The sequence below is a fragment of the Aptenodytes patagonicus genome, chromosome 1 (assembly GCF_965638725.1).
Source record: "Aptenodytes patagonicus chromosome 1, bAptPat1.pri.cur, whole genome shotgun sequence".
In the NCBI taxonomy this organism is placed as follows: domain Eukaryota; kingdom Metazoa; phylum Chordata; class Aves; order Sphenisciformes; family Spheniscidae; genus Aptenodytes; species Aptenodytes patagonicus.
Window position 1 is genome coordinate 53,941,850 of NC_134949.1, and position 17,521 is coordinate 53,959,370.

The 17,521-nt window shown below is 40.8% G+C and overlaps 1 protein-coding gene across 3 annotated transcripts in view; it reads right to left on the reverse strand.

Annotated features, from left to right (window-relative positions):
• The window catches only part of BLTP3B (bridge-like lipid transfer protein family member 3B), a 65,983-nt gene extending 52,216 nt beyond the window's left edge, over positions 1–13,767 (reverse strand). For 2 of the 3 annotated variants that reach the window (XM_076335338.1, XM_076335353.1), the window contains exons 1-3: positions 13,580–13,767; positions 5,817–5,963; positions 1,719–1,844 (exon numbers count right to left, since the gene is read on the reverse strand). In XM_076335338.1, the coding sequence (XP_076191453.1) occupies positions 1,719–1,774 (56 nt within the window). In that variant the 5' untranslated portion in view covers positions 1,775–1,844; positions 5,817–5,963; positions 13,580–13,767. The remainder of the gene's footprint in view (positions 1–1,718; positions 1,845–5,816; positions 5,964–13,579) is intronic. The other variant, XM_076335345.1, reaches the window with a different exon arrangement.
• Between the last annotated feature and the right edge of the window lie 3,754 nt (positions 13,768–17,521).

Sequence of the window (17,521 nt, forward strand, 5' to 3'; positions counted from 1 at the left end):
ACTGTTTTGCTGTGGCAGTAAGACAGCACTGTTAACTGAGGCAATACATACTTGGTTTGCTAATACCACAAGATATACTTCGCAAAACTGTTTTCACAGATTTAGTTCCAATTTCACAAACTACCCTTCCTTTCTCAAAACATATGATTTGAGGTTTGAATTATTATACAGATATAGTATATGCTAGTCATCAGAATAGTATGAATTTCAATTCAGTTTTAATATTCAATTCTATAAGGTAGATTAATGCCATAAAATATTTTACACTTTAAATGCAAGAATCCAGAAATATGAAGTTATCAATATCACAAGCAGCCTGACATAGCTCCGTTGGGTACATATATACACACACACGCACTAACTATTACTATGCAGTTAGATGGTTCAACTTTAATTTACAGAGTACAGACAGAGTTTAGTGAAAAGCATAAAAGACTGCACAATAACAGCACAGTAGTAAGAATCATAGGTAGAGTAATAAGTTACAATCATTGTATTTTGTCAGGACCACAATGGTTCTTTTGTTCTTTTCTCTCTAAAACAACTAAAAATCTACACAGAAGATGCATTTTTTTCCTTGCCCAAAATATTTATTTTCTAAAGTTTTGTTTGTGACAACGCAGGCTTGGAGCTCTGAATGGAGCACTCCACCATGCTTGCAGAGGATGGCCAAGAAATGAAACTAGAAACAAACAACCAAAAAACAGTAGAGAAGACAGGGGAAAACACTTCTCTGAAAGCACAAGCTTATGGTTTGTATGATGAAGGCCACAGACCACAAGAAGCTTAGAGCAGCGCTCCACAAAGGTTTGCAGAGAATACCAGATGCCTTGTCAAGTTGGTCAACAGAAACTCCAACCTCTGCATTTAATAAAGAAATAACAGAAGTCTGGATAGCACTTTGACACAGGATTCTCAGCTGTTTTGCACATCTTCTGAATATGCAATCTCTTCCACCTGGCTCTACCATATGTCTCCCCTGCTTTTTAAATAAAATTCCTTCAGCAATTTGATCCTCTGTGTATGCTCTAATCATGACAGACTCTTAAATCGTAATATGTGCCATATGTTTTGTTTATCTCCTTGTTATGAACTAGAACTCCTTAAAAGACCTATGGTTCAAAACAACCGGCTCTGAAAAAGGGAAGCATGGCCTACCAAGCACTGGCAACTGTATCAACAGCAGAAACTGAACAGAAAGATAACTGTGTTTTTTCCTGTTTCACATGGCTGAACCATGTTTATTAGATCACTAAGGAACTCTATACGATTTCCGAAGCAAGAAAAACAGTCTTTTTTCAATTGAGTTTCTGAGTAAGATATTGGCTTCCCACGACTCTAGTTAACAGAGAGAAGGAGGTCTACGATCATTCTGCTCACTGTACCACTTCAAATTTTAAGACTTCGTGTTTAAATAGAAGAGGAACAGAACTAACTCTTTGTCAAATCTGCCACAGAAACAAAGCATTGGGATCACCAGAGTGTGTACTGTTATGAGCAAGTTCCTCTAATCCGGTGTAACACCACAAATAAAAGCTGATTTTCAATAACTCATTTGAGCTGGGGAAAAAAAAAAAAATCTAAATCCTTCCCACCTTTAAAGAAGAAAAAAAAAAGCCACAGCAAATAGTGTGCTGCAGGCAACGTAACAATTTCCTCTCTCGTACTTTCTTTCTGTAGCCAAAAGAAATATCAGCATCTCAGGAGCAAAACATCACCTGCAAATACTGAGTTCAGGAGCATTGCTATACTTTTCCCCGTGGCAGCACATCATTAGTTAAGTCCAAAGTACCAAGATGCTTAGATCTATTTAGATGGCAGCAAGTCCTAGACGGCAGCAAGTCCTAAATGAGAAAAAGACAGACTCCTTAGATTAAAAAACAACTCTACATACCAGTAACATTAAGCACAATGACATTCAGAAGAGTTCTTAGTAGCATTCCCTTCTTGATCCAGGTATGACAGGAAAGAAAAGAAAAGGTGAGACAGACTACAGTCACGCAGGATTAAAGATTTAGCTGCCATTAAGTGAATGGCAGACAGACCAAAGACAGACTTTACAGATGCAACAAGTGATTGACCTGTATTTAAACAGTAAGGCACTAATGAAAATTTTGCATGGATGTGATAGACCAGGAGAAAAAAAAACAGATACAAAAAACAAACTTCTGTAGAAGATGTCTATTTTAATCCTTCAGACCTATGAAACAAGATTAGAATCAAGCAACTGATATCTTCTCTTGGTACTTTAAAAAACTTCAACCAAAAAGCATCACAAAAGCTGCTACAAAAATTAACTATACAGTAAAGGCTTAAGGTCAGTAGAAATTGGTCAGAAGACTGCAAGAGCAACAATATCTAATATGTCCAAAGGATACATAGAAATCCAAAGGCACTGAATATATTTAGTAATGCCCTAGAAAAAGTTGGTGAACTGTGAAGTAACAGAAATCTTTGAGTGAATCCTGGCTGTTCTAGGGATGTTCTAATTTTAATGCAGTGTACTAAAGTCATATTTCACCCAGCAAGAAACCATTAACCATGGTTTATGTAAGATTTGGAGTAAATGACTTTTAGCTCCGCAGGCTGAGTTAAAATGTGTAAAAGTTGACAGGTAACATTAAAGCCACATTCATCAAGTCCACAGAAAACTGACCTTCTGAGAAACCCAAGACATCAGCAAATGGCTTTGCAGCAACAGCTGACTCATTGATGATGCAAGATACTGAACATCTGAAGATATAATTCATGGAAACTACTGGGTTCTAAGTGAAAGATACGTTTTTAGGAAATAAAGTTGGAAGATAAGAGACAATTGATGAAAAACTGCCTGGGATACATGAAGGTTAAATTACTTCTAAGTATAAAAAATGAATGGTAAGTAGTACTAAATATCACCACAAAATATGATGGCATGCCCTCATCTTGGACACTATATCCATTTCTGAAAATATTAAAACTAATTTAGAAACAGAGAGGATAAATAAAAACATTAATGACAAAGTAATGAACACTGCACAAAAAGTTAATTGGATGCTCATTTATCTTAACACAAGAACAAAAACACACACAAAACTAAAAGAGAACACATTTAAAGCCAGTAAAAGGAAACACTCATTGCAGAACACTTTAATGCCCATGAAAACATCAGGATAGAATACAGTACCAAAATCAAAAGCTTAAAAGAATTAAAAAAAAAAAAAAAAAATTAAAGCACTTGTGGTAGGGTTTGTAGAGAGAGGTAATACCTTTTATGCCTACAACATAGTAGGATTAACCAGACACACTCTGACACATGAACACTTAAGTTCTTTACTTATGAATATTCACAGTACATTAGGTTGAAAATAAACACTTGGGAGGATAAATTTTAATATTTCTGGACAAAAACACTCCCACAAACAATGGCACTCTCACAGTCTGCACCAGGAAGAGAACATTGCCATAGCACTGTAAAATCTCATCACCACTGCCAGCAGCCAGTGGGTAACCAGCAGGCAAGTCTGTAAGTGGACATAACCTTGGTGGTCTGAGAGGCTATCCTCCTGGCTTTATCCAGAAGTCATCTGTATCAGCAATGCTGTGTCCTGCATGGATTCCCAAATACCATGCAGTTTCCTCCCAAGAAGCCCCTATCAGTAGATGAATTGCAAGGGCTACCATTCCCTCATTCTGCAAGCTATAGGGAATCCCAGGGGACTCCTAAATTATCAATTATTATGCAATATCAACTGCAGCAGCTACACCTGTCCCAGACTTTTCAAGTACACCCCTCACTACCTATGACACCTGACTGGCACCTTCTTACACCCTCCAACATCAATTTGTACAGGAAAAGGGTATCACCCATGGGTAATGTGGCCACCCCACACGAATGTCTGCATGCTCTATTTAATCACACCTTGTACTTTTGTAGAATTGTCAGGTGTGTATTTGGTGGCTGAGTGCAAGATGGAGAACCCTGCATGGCCTGCTGGATGTCCAGCATGGAGAGGATCTGCATGATCTGCTGCACAGCATCTTGCAAAGGTGCTCACCGGCCAACCCTCTGGAGCAGGACAGGGCATTCCCCTGTTTGCACACCCAGCCTGGACCTACTGCTGTCAGCTGGCCATGAGTTATAGCACACTAGACAAGTCCAAAACGCAACCTACAACCCTACAGCTTCAGGTGGGACTTTTCAGGCTACTATACAGGACCTGAACCACCTAACATTCACCAGGCCTTTTGACTTATCATAGTCTAAAGACAGATCTTCCTTTCCAGACAAATCACTAATTAGGACCCTGACTCAACAACCAGCCCATACTTGTATAACTCCTCTGGTGCAGTGTCACACCATCCCCCTTATCTCTCCCATCCTAGGAGGCGGAGCGCTGAATAGTACATCTGCTTTGCTGATGCTTTCCAAATAATTGCTTCCATTTCATCACGACACAGAAGGACTTCAGCATGGACTCCTACTCCAGCTGACTTCCTAAAGCCAGCTTAGTACACTCATCCATTCACCCTAAGACCCATTCCATACTTTCTCAAACACTGACATCCCCACCAACTCTCAACAGTATATAAAGCTTCCTCTAGTTAATTCTGTAATAATACATACAGGAAATTACTTACTTTCTATTTGGAAAACCTGTATTGGTTGCTCTTTGGGTACAGGCAGAACTGAAACAGCTGCTGTCATCAATGGCTATTATCTAATTATGTGTCATGCAGCAGATCTGCTCAGACATAGCCAAGCACTGTGCATAAATGAGGAGCTTACACTGCACGAATGATAATCATCTTGTAAGTCAAATATTGCTCAAGCAATTTCTCTTTCATTTATGATAAATCCTCACACAGACCAATATTAACTTTTCTATTCCATGAGTCTTTTCACATACCACTTACACAAGCATAGAAATGGTCAGTATTATCAAACCCAAAAAAACTTGTTTCAAACATGACAATCCTATACATGACAGACCTTAAGGCATACATTGAGTACAAGATTACATAAAATCCTTAATATACTGAACCATATGTGGCAAGGTATATGCAACTTCCACGTTGCAGGCAGCAAAAATAACACCTCACATTTTGAGAATTTGCTTATACTTGATAACTACTAAATTCCACTCAAAATACAATATTCTGTACCTAATGCAAAGAAAAGCCACTTGATGCAAAATGCTTTTATAAATTTAAAATCAAGAAATAATGATGCAGTGTAAAAGCATGACAACATCTGCCTTTTGGAAACTTCGTAATTTATGTGACATTATCAGATATCTTTTTAATGTTAAGTGATCAGATCTCACAACAAAATAAGATTTGTTGATAAGACATTAACTATAAGGACTATTTTAATTTTTAAAAAAATCAGCTATTCTCTTATGTAAACTAGGTAAAAAGCTGACCAATCCTTCAAATATGTATCAATACAGAGGTAATAAACATCAAGTTATGAAAAGGAATTAAGTAGGTGTAAATGATAAACAGCAAACATCAAATAGCCTAAAGATATTGAGAAACACCTAGAAGATTACATTTAGAAAATACACGTAAAGGTATGTTTATAATGGGATTGCTGATTTACTTCACAAACCAGTTTTGCAAATTTAGGACTTAAAACAAAACAAAACCAAACCAGAAAACCAAAACACATAGCTGCATAGCAAACAATTATTTTTTGCAGAATTGTAAGTTACAAAAACAAACAGGAGAGAAAACCCAATTAACATCTGACAGAGCTCATTTCACTCCAAAATTTATATAAATGCATACCACCTCTTACATTTACTCTACAAAGGTGGGAGAGGGGAAGTTACCTGAGGGCAAGGTATTCAGACAAAAGGCCCCTATTCCTGGTGAAAGCAAGTGGTCAGTTGCCACGGCTTCTGAGAAGCTTCTGGTACTCATTTTGGTAGTAAGGATATTCACAGCAAACCAATCTCCACCAGAGCCAGCTGGGATCGCTGCAGGGAACGGGACACAGGGGACACACACGGGATCAAGTTCAAAGGGAAAAAGGAGCGATACAATAATGTAAGAGAGTTTTAGCTAAAGATAACTGCAGATATAACAGTTTGTTACACATCATGACATTACAGAACTAAAAAGGAAACAGACCTGTGTAAAATGCTTGATTCCCATGAGAATATCCCTTGCTGTCTGATACTACAATACTGCAGCTGTGTTTAAATGAACAGCTTATACAGAGAATTTTAATCATGCAGAAAAGGTCTATATAATATAGCCAAGTGGTTTCAGAGATACTCAGTAAGTGTATTTGGAATGTGAGAAGGAAGATAGCCCAGAAATGCAACACAAGAAGTTTTTATTTTATTTTGAAATGGAAGACAACTTTTCAGTTTTGTTTTGCCTAGCCTGAGATTTCTCAGCCCACGTTATTTGTTCCTTTTCACAGTGTCTCAGCCTCACCTATTCAAAATTCACACTAAAGAAACATGACTCTACAGACATAAGGGAACAGGACTTCTTAGATTTGTTTTCATATTTGTGGTGGTGCTACAAAGACCTGCACACGTTTGACATTCTGATTTTGCAGGCTATGAAATTTTAGTGCATTAAGCTTCTCAAAAATTAAAAATTGGAATCTTTAATTTGGCAAACCATGTGGTAATTTAAAAAAGGAAATTTTTTGTTCACTGTCTTCACTTCGAAAAGACACGTCAGCCTAAATATAATTAATTCCTACACTTTTACCCTTTTGGGTATAATAAAATCCAAGCATTTGGACAGTGCCCTTAGTGGGCAGTTTGTTGGGATATTTGAACAACATTTAAGAGATTTATCACTAAAGTGAATTACAGATACCTAGTTACAAATGATTATTTTCCTCAGGTCTCCAGATCCCCAACAACGGGAGCAACTACAACATGAAAATTGTTCCAGAAGCAAGCAACCACGTAACTTCCAGATTCCTGGGTAGCTGGACCCCAAGGTTGCCTCCTTGGGGGTCAGATAACAGAAGCAGCCAACTTCTCTGAGAAAATAAAAGCTCTGGTATTCTCAAGCTATATGGTAAGCTGCATGGCAGAACTGCCACAAAATCTGTGCTGGGGGCATTCTTCACACAGCAAGGCTCGTACATCCACGCAGGGGAGCCTGGAAGTACTAAAAGCCACAGCCTGAGTGGGAGCTCTTTTCTTACTTTCCTCTCCTGTTTCCTCTCATGAAAAGAGAGGGAAGATATATGAACCCTGGTTAGCACCAGCTCCACAAAGGTGTACAGAAGAACTCCTGCGGGAGCTACCGGATTGAGAAACCTGGGTTCCCCCGCAAGCAGCCAAAACCTAGGTATGTTGTGTAATTACTTGTTAGCAATTATTCTCATGATTTGCAAAAAAAGAAAATATCTGTGAAACAAATCACTTCCGTGTAAGCCTTTATAATTCCATTAATGTTTCATCAGAAAGTATCTAATCCCCTGTGCCCAATCTGCTTGTAGAAGAAAGCAGAAAATAAAACAAAATACACTTTAACAACCACCTCTCAGTCTGAAAGTTATTTAGTACATACTTTGATATCAAAAAAAACACCAAGGCTTTGGCAGGAGAAATACCAGATTTCAAAAAATGTAATTGTGGGCTTTGTTTTGGTTCTTACATACTCCATAATCATTTGAACATAAGACACAATTTTATTCCTCACAGGCTTTATTTAAATACCCTTTTTCCTGAGAATGCTTCACACTAGCATATCAGTCACTTGAACACGAAGTAATCTTCAACATAATTTTCATTCTGAAACTTATTTCCCAGTAAAACTATTCTGAGAATCATTTAAAGAAAACGATTGCATACTATACAAGTAAAATGCTGCTGACTAATTCCTGATGATTCTGCAAATGCATTAATTTTTATTATGTATACATAAGAGTTGTCTGACTTCCACAAAGCTTCAGCAGAACTTTAGTTGTACAAACGTCTGCAGAATCAGCATCCAGATTTATAATACATTTGCAAAAATAATGTAAAAGAAACTGAAAACTAGAAGTCAAATTCTGTGAGTTATTATCCCAAATGCTACTGAAAGCTTAAGAGATCTTTCTGAGATATAACACAAGATTTAATATTAAATCTTAATAAATGTAATGATTAAGAATTCTACCAGCAAATACATTATTGCTGGTTTATCTCCAAAATACCTTTATAATTTCATAAAGTACCACAGCAATTTCAGTTTGGCCTTTTGGAAGATGTTCTGTTACAGACGCTTAAAATGCAGTATGATGGATGAAGCTACTAACAAAAATAGAAGAAACAAAGTTTGATTTTTGTTGAAAAAAGCATTTATTGATTCCTTTATGCTCATCAGAACACTACCAACACATTCACACAGACAAAACTGTTAGCCTGAAGTCTCCACATAAATACAAAAAACATTGAATTTCAAACATAAGGGAATTTAAGAACTTCAGGATTATAACAAAACTTTAAATTGCTCTTTCTACTCATTCTCTCCTGCTGTCTCAAGCAGTTCTGCTTTACTACCTGTCCTTTTTCAGATTTGTTCTTTCATTAGGTGCAGCATTTGCTTAAGATAGACATTATGCTAACGCTTTCCGTAAGCATTCAGATTGAACACATTCAGTCAGAACAATGTAGATTGTTATGTCTACATTGTATTTTGCAATTTTCCCCACATACTACACAAGCCAATAAAGTCAGTCACGTAGAATACACACTGTAAAATCTTCAGTACAAGCAAAGAGAGAAGCTGTTTTACATTTATTCTAGAGTACACACTTTGTGTTCTTTGGCTGGCTAAAAGCATTGGGTAACTTTCACAAAACTGAAGTGACATAGAAGTGGAATACACAAAACTGAAAATAAGCAAAAAATCTACTTATTTTGCTACTAGCAGAAGTTTCAAAGTTCATCCAAACAATTTTGGTCATTTAGTTACAGGAAGGAACGAGCCCATTCTGGCCAAATAAAGGTGTTACATTGGTAGATTCTAAAAGGAGTCACCTCAAATCCCTTGAAATGGCAACATCCCTCACCAAACAGGCATGTCTTACTGGTATAAAAGCAGGGTGATACGCAGGTCAAATATTTAGGTAGGACATGTATCAGTGAAGTTGTACCAGATGATGTAGGATATCACTGTTTATAGCAGGATCAGCTCATTCCTGTTATCCATACAATTAGTATGCTATTCTTTGCAAAACCAATCTTCATATGCATTTTAGAACGGTTTCCCAACTATGAGGTGAAAATAAAACTGTCACAAAATTTACTGCAATTTTCTTCTATTGAAATCCTAGTATTTTCACATCTATTGCTTCAGGTGAGCAAAAGCAAAGAAGGTCTAAGTTCACGCAGAACATTAACTAAAGACACAAACTGAAAACAATTTGGGTTTCTGCCACACCAAACACTTTTAAACCTCTTACTGTTTTCTTTCTTATTTGCTGTGAAAACAGCAAATAAAATTCAAACAAAGAATTTTTTAAATTGAAGTATGTGTTATAATTGGTAAACGTAAGAGTTAATATCTAATTGAGATGAAGAATGTCATATTCAGTGGGGCTACTTAACTCAACGTAGAGGCAAAGTTTCTAAGTTTTCCTTCATGCTTCTTAGACATATTTTGACAAACAAAACTGTTTTTCACAGAAAGGCATGGATATTGCAGATGCTTACACAGAAGACTCAGTTAGACCGCTCATTAACTAGAAAGGGAATTTCAGTCAGTAATACTAAAAGCCAAAGCCAAAAACCACCTGAAAAAAACCCTTATACAAGCCTGTGTCAGTAATACTCAATCTCTGTCAATATCTTCGATCCAAACAACTCAAGATTCAAACCTCTGTGGTGGAGATGATCCCCTTACAACCACAGATAGTACAACAGGAACACTATTGTGAACTTGCGTAATGCAATCTAGAGTCCTACTGGAAATCTTTAACAGCATTGTTTTATACACTTGTCTACAAAGTCTAACTGAGGAAAAAGAAGTAACGCTGAAGGGTATCTGCTATTATCATAACAGAGCAGTGCACAGAAAATCTTGCAATAAAAGGTGCTGTTCAACAAGAAACCTCTCACCTGTGAAAACGCGTAACAGCACACACGCAGATTCAACACAAGTTTCAGTTCACTGGGAAAGACCTTGACAGTAAGAGTAAGTGATCCCAACGCTACACAGAAGACTCCTAGGCACAGTGTCTCATTCCTACCTTTGTAAAGGATAATACCACTATCCAGATACTTGTTTCCTTTTAGGGCATGTATGTTACGAAATAGAGACACTCCACCATCCGCATTCACAAAAAACACACCTAACACAATACGGAGCTGACAAAAATTCAAGCCTCCAAATGACAAACTCATCTCTTCAGTTTAGCAGATAGCATTTAGTTTTATATCCTACGCCAAGCACCACATAATCTGATGAACAAAAAAAAAAAAAAAAAAAAAAAAGTATTTTGTTCCCCCCCTCTCCCTCCTTCTTATTTTCTTCCACAGCCTTGGAGAAGAGCAACACATGTTGAAGATAGAGGACACAGCTTGTATTTTAAAAGTTTTTAAAAGACTGTGAGAAAGCTAAAAACTCATCACCGGATCCTGACATAAGATACAGGTTTGTTACAAGCTGAGTAAATAAGCTCTACTACCTTCACTGTTCTTAAGCTGTAACACAGCAATAAGAGAAACCGTTTACAAACATAAAAAGTCATTTAGATACCAAAACTGTTCCAAAATGCAGTTTGGGTCTTCCTCTTCTTCTTGTTCTCAGACCTCAAAGACTCATACCTATGTAAAAATTTTCCCTAGCTAACAAATGTAGAATGATAAGGCTCCTTCACAACACCAGTGTCCGTATCAGTTCATCTAAAAGCACTGTAAACTGCTAAATGGAAACTACACTGCTGAATGACACAACACTTTTAAATTTGCATATACAGATTCTAGATAGTAAGAAAGCTGAAAATTGCTAACACATGAGTAACAGATATTGCAGCAATCTTCATGGCAAACATTGCTATTATCAATGATGATTTGGGGGAGCTGTACAAGATGACCTCCAGAGATCCCTTCCAACCTCAACCATTCTGCGATTCTGTAATTCGTGGCAAAAAAGGAAAGTACTTCTCTGTAACTGAAGGTACAAGTTCATATCTTCTATTTGTTCTTTGAAGTACATGTTAGATTTGGCTTTGTTCAAACATAAAGAGAAATACAATCATAAAAAATGAAAGTAAATCAAGATAACGGGATAATTCTTTCCACTCTTCCTTTATTATATATGGACTTTTTCCAGTACATTTTAATCCTGCCACTAATACCTGCTTTGTTGAAGATGGCAAACAGGCATCAGTTTTGAGGAAATATGAAAACTGCAAAACAGGAACCAATATAGTAATAGAGTACAAAGTGAAAGTGTCCCTTGGCACCCTCTGTATTACAGGAAATTCCGTATGTATTTGGCTCCACACTGAAATAAAAGTGTGTGAAGCCTACCTTAATCATGTTCTTATAAAACATATTAAAGAAAATCCTGAAATAAAGAACATTACCATTTTTGTTGAAAAATGTTCCTGAAATTTAAAAAGCCACCAGATTTACAGGTGCTCATGTCACTTGAATTGTTTTCTTGTGTAGCCAACTTCTATAATGACTGAAGCACCAGTTCTGCAGGGAGCAGAGATGTTATCTGATCATGTGATCAAGAACACCCATAATAAGAGGCTTAATAACAATACTGTCTGTATTTTAGGTAGCAAACACACTCTTTTATTGTCAACACAGTGTTGATCATGAGCCTCAACTTCAACTTGCAAACCTCAGATTGTTAGATATATCCCATAAGCTTTTTAAAAATGATGAAACTTGTCACAATCATTTGACAGTCTTGTTGAGTAAGCATTATCACATTACACAAGAAAGCAAACACAAATTTATCAACAATAAAAAGTACTTAATTCTCATCTATTCAGCTGTTTATTTGAAAAACTGGACAAAAACCAGCTCATGTTACTCATGCCCAGTTTGCAGATGCATTTTAGACTTTAACCTGTAGCAGAGAGACCAGAGTTCACTTCTCTTTCCATACAGCTTGCTAAATAGCACTATAGGAAGTGAGATCTATCAGTCAATTAAGTCCAGTGATTCCATGCACATTTCTGATTAGAAAACTGACTCAAGGCTGATGACATCTTCATACTGCATTTCCATTCGCACAGTGCTTAGTTATTTTCATGTGAAGACAAGATTTCTTTACCAGCATTCCCAGCTACAAAACTCATCAGTAGGGTGAAGGAGAAAAATTATTCTACTACTGCTTCATACATCATCTTTAGCAGATAGGTATCAAAGGATTTGGAATGAGAATTGTGTTTTTCCTGTGCATCCTCAACAGATTAGTCAAATGACAATCTGTCATTTCATTTTGTTTGATTTTCTCTATTTATTAGCACTGATAAAAATAAACACCTTCCAGAAATACCACACAAAAATAGAATAAAACATTTTAGAAAAAATAAGCAAATAAGGGACCAGTATTTCAGGTTGTATTTTTTTAATTTATAAAAGTAAGCTCTGAAGAATAACAATGCTGTAGTATCATGACAGATCAAGTACCTAACAGGTTTTTTGTCTCTCTTCAGAAAATGGGAGAAATGTGATGTGGCTTTTTTAGATTTTATCAATCAGATGGTGTACCTTCTGCAGTTTTTCCATCTTTCAAACACACGATATTGGCAGCTACAAAATTTTACAGCAGGGGTTTTTTGTTTGTTTTAACCTACGAGGCACGTTAGATATGATTTCAGTCACCCAGAAAACCTCGAACTTCTTTCATCCCTCTGCGTGCACTGGAACGCATCTCTTTTGTTACCCGGCCTCACCTGCGTGTGCGAGAGCTCAGATGTCGCGACCAGACCTGCAAGGACACACGCCGAGCTCCCACACCCCCAGCCACCAAGCGAACTGCGACGGCTTGTGTAAACGCCCCCCCCCCCCCCCGCCTTTGAACTACGCCGCGGTTTGGGTTTTTCCCCCTTTCTTTTCCACGCTCCCCCTCCCACACCTTCTCGCCGCCACGGCCTGCTCCGGAGGGCGCCCCGCGGGCCCCAAGGGGCTGCGCCGTCGTCTCCCGAGGGGCGCGGGCCCGCTGCCACGGCAGCTCCCGCCCGGCTCGGCTCGGCGCCGTGCGGCGGGCTGCGGGGGCGGGCACCGTCTGCCCGGCGGGGAGGCCACCGGACCCCGGCGGTGACTCACTCGGTGACTCCCTTCTGCGCCAGGCAGACCGAGCTCCCTCCTCGGCTCGGGCGGGCGCCTGCGCGCCGCCAGGCACCGAGCGAGGGGTCTAGGGGCCATTTCTGCGGCTGTCACCGCCGGACAGCCCCGCACAAGCAGCCGGCCGCCCCCCCCCCCCGCCTCCAACAGTCACCCCAAGGAGGCGGCTCCAGCTCCACCCTCCGCGGGCTGAATTGAAGCCCGGTCCCCCCGCCCCGCGCCAGGCCCCGGGGGCCGCTCTCCGCCCAGAGGCGCGGGACCGGGATATGCCGCGGCCCCCCCGCACACCCCTTAGCCTACCCGGGGCACGGCGCCCCACTGACCTGGAGAGATGCTTCAGGATCTGCTTCTTGATAATCCCCGCCATGGTGTCTGCCGGCCCGCGCCCCTCACGACGACCAGCCGGGACCGAGGACGCGCTTCATCCCTCCGCCTCCCCCTGCCCGAGGCAGGGAGACCGCCGGGAGCAGAGCCGCTGCCTCCGCTCGCGCTCACTCGGCCCCCGCCGCCATCTTGGCTGCAGCATCGCCTAGTGACGGGGGGCGGAGGCGGCGGCGGGGCGGTAACGGGGAGGGCCGGACCCAGAGCCACCGCCCCGCGCGGGGAGAGGCACCGCCGGGCAGGCGGAGATGGGGCAGGGGCGTCTCCTACCCCCGCTTGCTCGCAGACCCCCTGCCCGCCTCAGCCGGGGTCCGCCTGGTCAGCGCTGCCGCCCTCCCCTCAGCGCCGTCAGCCTCTGCCCGCCCCAGGCCGCACCGCCCGCCTTTTCTCCGCCAGCTGCTTCTTTCCTCCCTCTTCAGCCTTCCAATCTCCAAAACTGAAAGCGTCTCTCTGCGCCCCCGTCTGTGGCTCCATCCCTCCTCCCGCTTGTGGAGCGTTGTCCCCCGTGGGCCTGGCCTCCGCCTCCCCGTCACCCCCATGCGCCCAGCCCGCTCTCCCCCCGCACCCTGAGTGACCGATACCGGTTGTTATTTTTGTTGAAAATCTGTTACAAAGTGCCACTAAAAGGTGTTATGTGTAACAACAAGAACAAAAAAAACCTGTTCTAGTATGGAGCAAGAATTCTTCCTGACAAAATGCTTAGTTACCTACGTGCATTAATACTTGGCATTAATGCCTGCACGTCATGCTCTTCCCAAGTGATCTCCAGAGCTCACTCACAGAAGCAATATTTAAAATTAAATTTTCAGATAAACACCATTACTCTACCTCTTTTGTAATACATTCACCTTGATTATCCAAGTGAGACATTTATCCTTTTTACACCTCTGTTTTATAAGCAATATTTTCCTTAACCTGAATTTCTCAGCAATTACTCAAACCCACAGACTTGTAAAATCAGGTTGTTCGCCAGGTGCTTACATTTCACTGGGTATCTGTGGCAAGTATAAACTCTATAAGTTACTTTAATTTGAGAGACTAGCTTCTCATGCTGTAGCAAAATTTCCAAGTCAGTTAAAAAAATGTCTTGTATTAGTTTTGTTCATCCAGTAACTCTCTTCTCTGGGTGTCCCTCATTCAGAAAAGGTATCTTGAAGAATTTCAGCAGTGGGTAACCAAGTACCCTAAACAATAGTATTAACTGGAAAAAGAAAAAAATTAACAATTGCAAAACTAACAAGCTTTTCGGATATGACCTTTATATGAAGGATGGCTTGCTGCCTCTAAAGTATAGTCTAGAGCTGCAGAGGAAAGACATCAGATACTATTTTCTTTGCTTCTCATATATATAACAGATTAATAATTTACATGCAATGAACCAAACCCCCAAGGACCTTTAAGTCAGAAATATGAAGCAGTAACAGAAAAAATAGGTCAGATGAATGTTTTCAATTGATTTTTCCATGCATTTAAAAATCAGTCAGTTGTGTAATACTGACCTCATTATATTCTTTAAAGAGATTTATAAAGTGGGAATGAGCTGTGTATGAAGCTAACACTTTTATTCCTATTTTAAGTTAAATTTTCTTGACTGGAAAAAATTCTACCAATATCTTGGAGAAACAGTGTTCATCATAATGATGGATCAGCTTCTCATCAAGAAAGAAAATACGAGGGGCAAGGAAAGCAGGACCCATGCTGTGTGCTCCCTTTCAAGTGTCCTGCATGCATAGCTCTGGCAGAAAAGGGAAAGTCCAGAGGCTCTTCACTGATGTCAGAACTGGAAACCAGAAAGATTCCCGTCCGACAGGGTTGATCTGAATCGTGACCTCATGTTGTCCCCCATCTTCTGGAGCACACTGAATGGAGGAACAGAGGAAAATGCACAGATCAACCCCACCACCACCCCAGGGAATTAAAAGGGCATGTGACAAGGAGCCCAGCTTATCCCTTGGTTCGAGCAGGGTATCTGACACTTCTTTTTAGAGCCTGATGCAAATTAGTATCAGGATATCTCCAGACTATGTTTATTAAGACTTTGGACTGATTCTCCAAATCACAGTCGCATGTTTGCTAGCAGATTAATTTCTGCTAGCATGTTCACGATAATTAGACCACCGCTATGTGAAAATGGTGCTTGATACAAAGTCCCAAAGACTGACTCCTGCTCTGAATAGAGGAAGGCAACCATTTATGAAGAACCTTGTGAGAGTGTCATCAGCTGTCACCTTAAAAAAGATGGTGGCAATCATTTTAGCAGGGCCTGTTGCGACAGGACAAGGGGGAATGGCTTTAAACTAAAGGGGGGTAGATACGGACTAGATATAAGGAAGAAATGTTTTACGCTGAGGGTGGTGAAACACTGGCACAGGTTGCCCAGAGAGGTGGTAGATGCCCCCTCCCTGGAAACATTCCAGGTCAGGTTGGACGGGGCTCTGAGCAACCTGATGTAGTTAAAGATGTCCCTGCCCACGGCAGGGGGGTTGGACTAGATGACCTTTAGAGGTCCCTTCCAACCCAAACTATTCTAGGAGTCTATGATAACCACGAAGAGGAAAGAGTGGCTTAGCCTTCCTGACTGCTTTGCACTTATAAACATTGCTATGTAGGATTTCTTCATGTAGCAACCAAGGCTCTTTGCTCTTGATTTACCAAAATGACTCCCCACCTAGTGAGGAGAAACTGTGTCACAGGAGAAGAAAGGGGGTGGCTCTAGTGGCAGATCATCACATGTATTGCCATGGGTCCCGCTGATCTGGGTCCTGCTGATCTGGACCCTGACCCACCAACTTTCCATGTTGACTTCAGACCTGCCTGGTCACCGTGGACCTGCCTGGTGGTCCCTGGGCTACATCTGGCCCTTGTTCACCCCACCAGACCTGATCCTGACCCTGACTTGAGGATTGACTTATGTGCTTGACCTCGGACCTGCTTCATCATCATGCACTTGCCTGATGACCTGGGCTCTGGGCTGCCCTCCCAGCCCTGCCTGCCTTGCTCCCTGACTGGGGGTGGTGGGACAGGCCCTGGCTTGCAAGGTCCTCCCCTGCTGGCCACAGTATCACCCTCAGCTCCTGGCTTCCCTCCCTTACGGAGCAGCTGGCACTCATGTCACCAAGAAAGAACCCCACTTGTGAGTGTATCCAGGATACTAAAATGATCTCAAAGAAGAATTTTGGCTTATATTTACCACAGGTAATTTCTAGGGCCTATTTGTCAACTCCTTCAATTCAATAGAAGACCCAAGAACCCAAGGATGTACAGAGTTTCCCATCAGGCAGTCACCTCATCCACCAGCCTACCCTTCACCATCACCTGAATAAAAAAAGGTGCATGGAGTTCAGTTTATGGATGGTAAGTCCAGGATAACACCCCCCTGTGTCAGGGTCAAAGAATCCGGTAACTTCTTCCTCAGGGATAACTTTCTTTGGATGCTCTAAACAACCTGCAAATTCTGTAGTTGGCACCATTCAATCATTATGAGGCTGCGCGCTCCCATAGAGCTGAGCAAATAAGCAGCTGTGTGCTTTGTAGAGGGTGTGTGCAGATGGAGTTTGAGTTTTCACGTGGTCATGTGGATTCCTTAACTGTAAAAACTGGAATGGAGTTGAGAGGAAAAAAAACCCAAAAACAACTAGAGCCCAAGCGACTTCAGAAATGTGAAGGTCACAGAATTAACAAAAAATACCTGTTGTTTTTCCCATTAAATAAAGCAGTAGGAAATGTGGAAAAAGAACAAATAAAATGTGACCTAAGAAGTTCTGATTTAGTTTCAGTGAGTGCTTTGTTTCATACTTGCAGAACGAGAAATTTGGTATGGCTTCATATGGATAATGCAAAATATAATGGTCTGTCTTCAAATGCAGACGTGCAAAGCTTAAGTA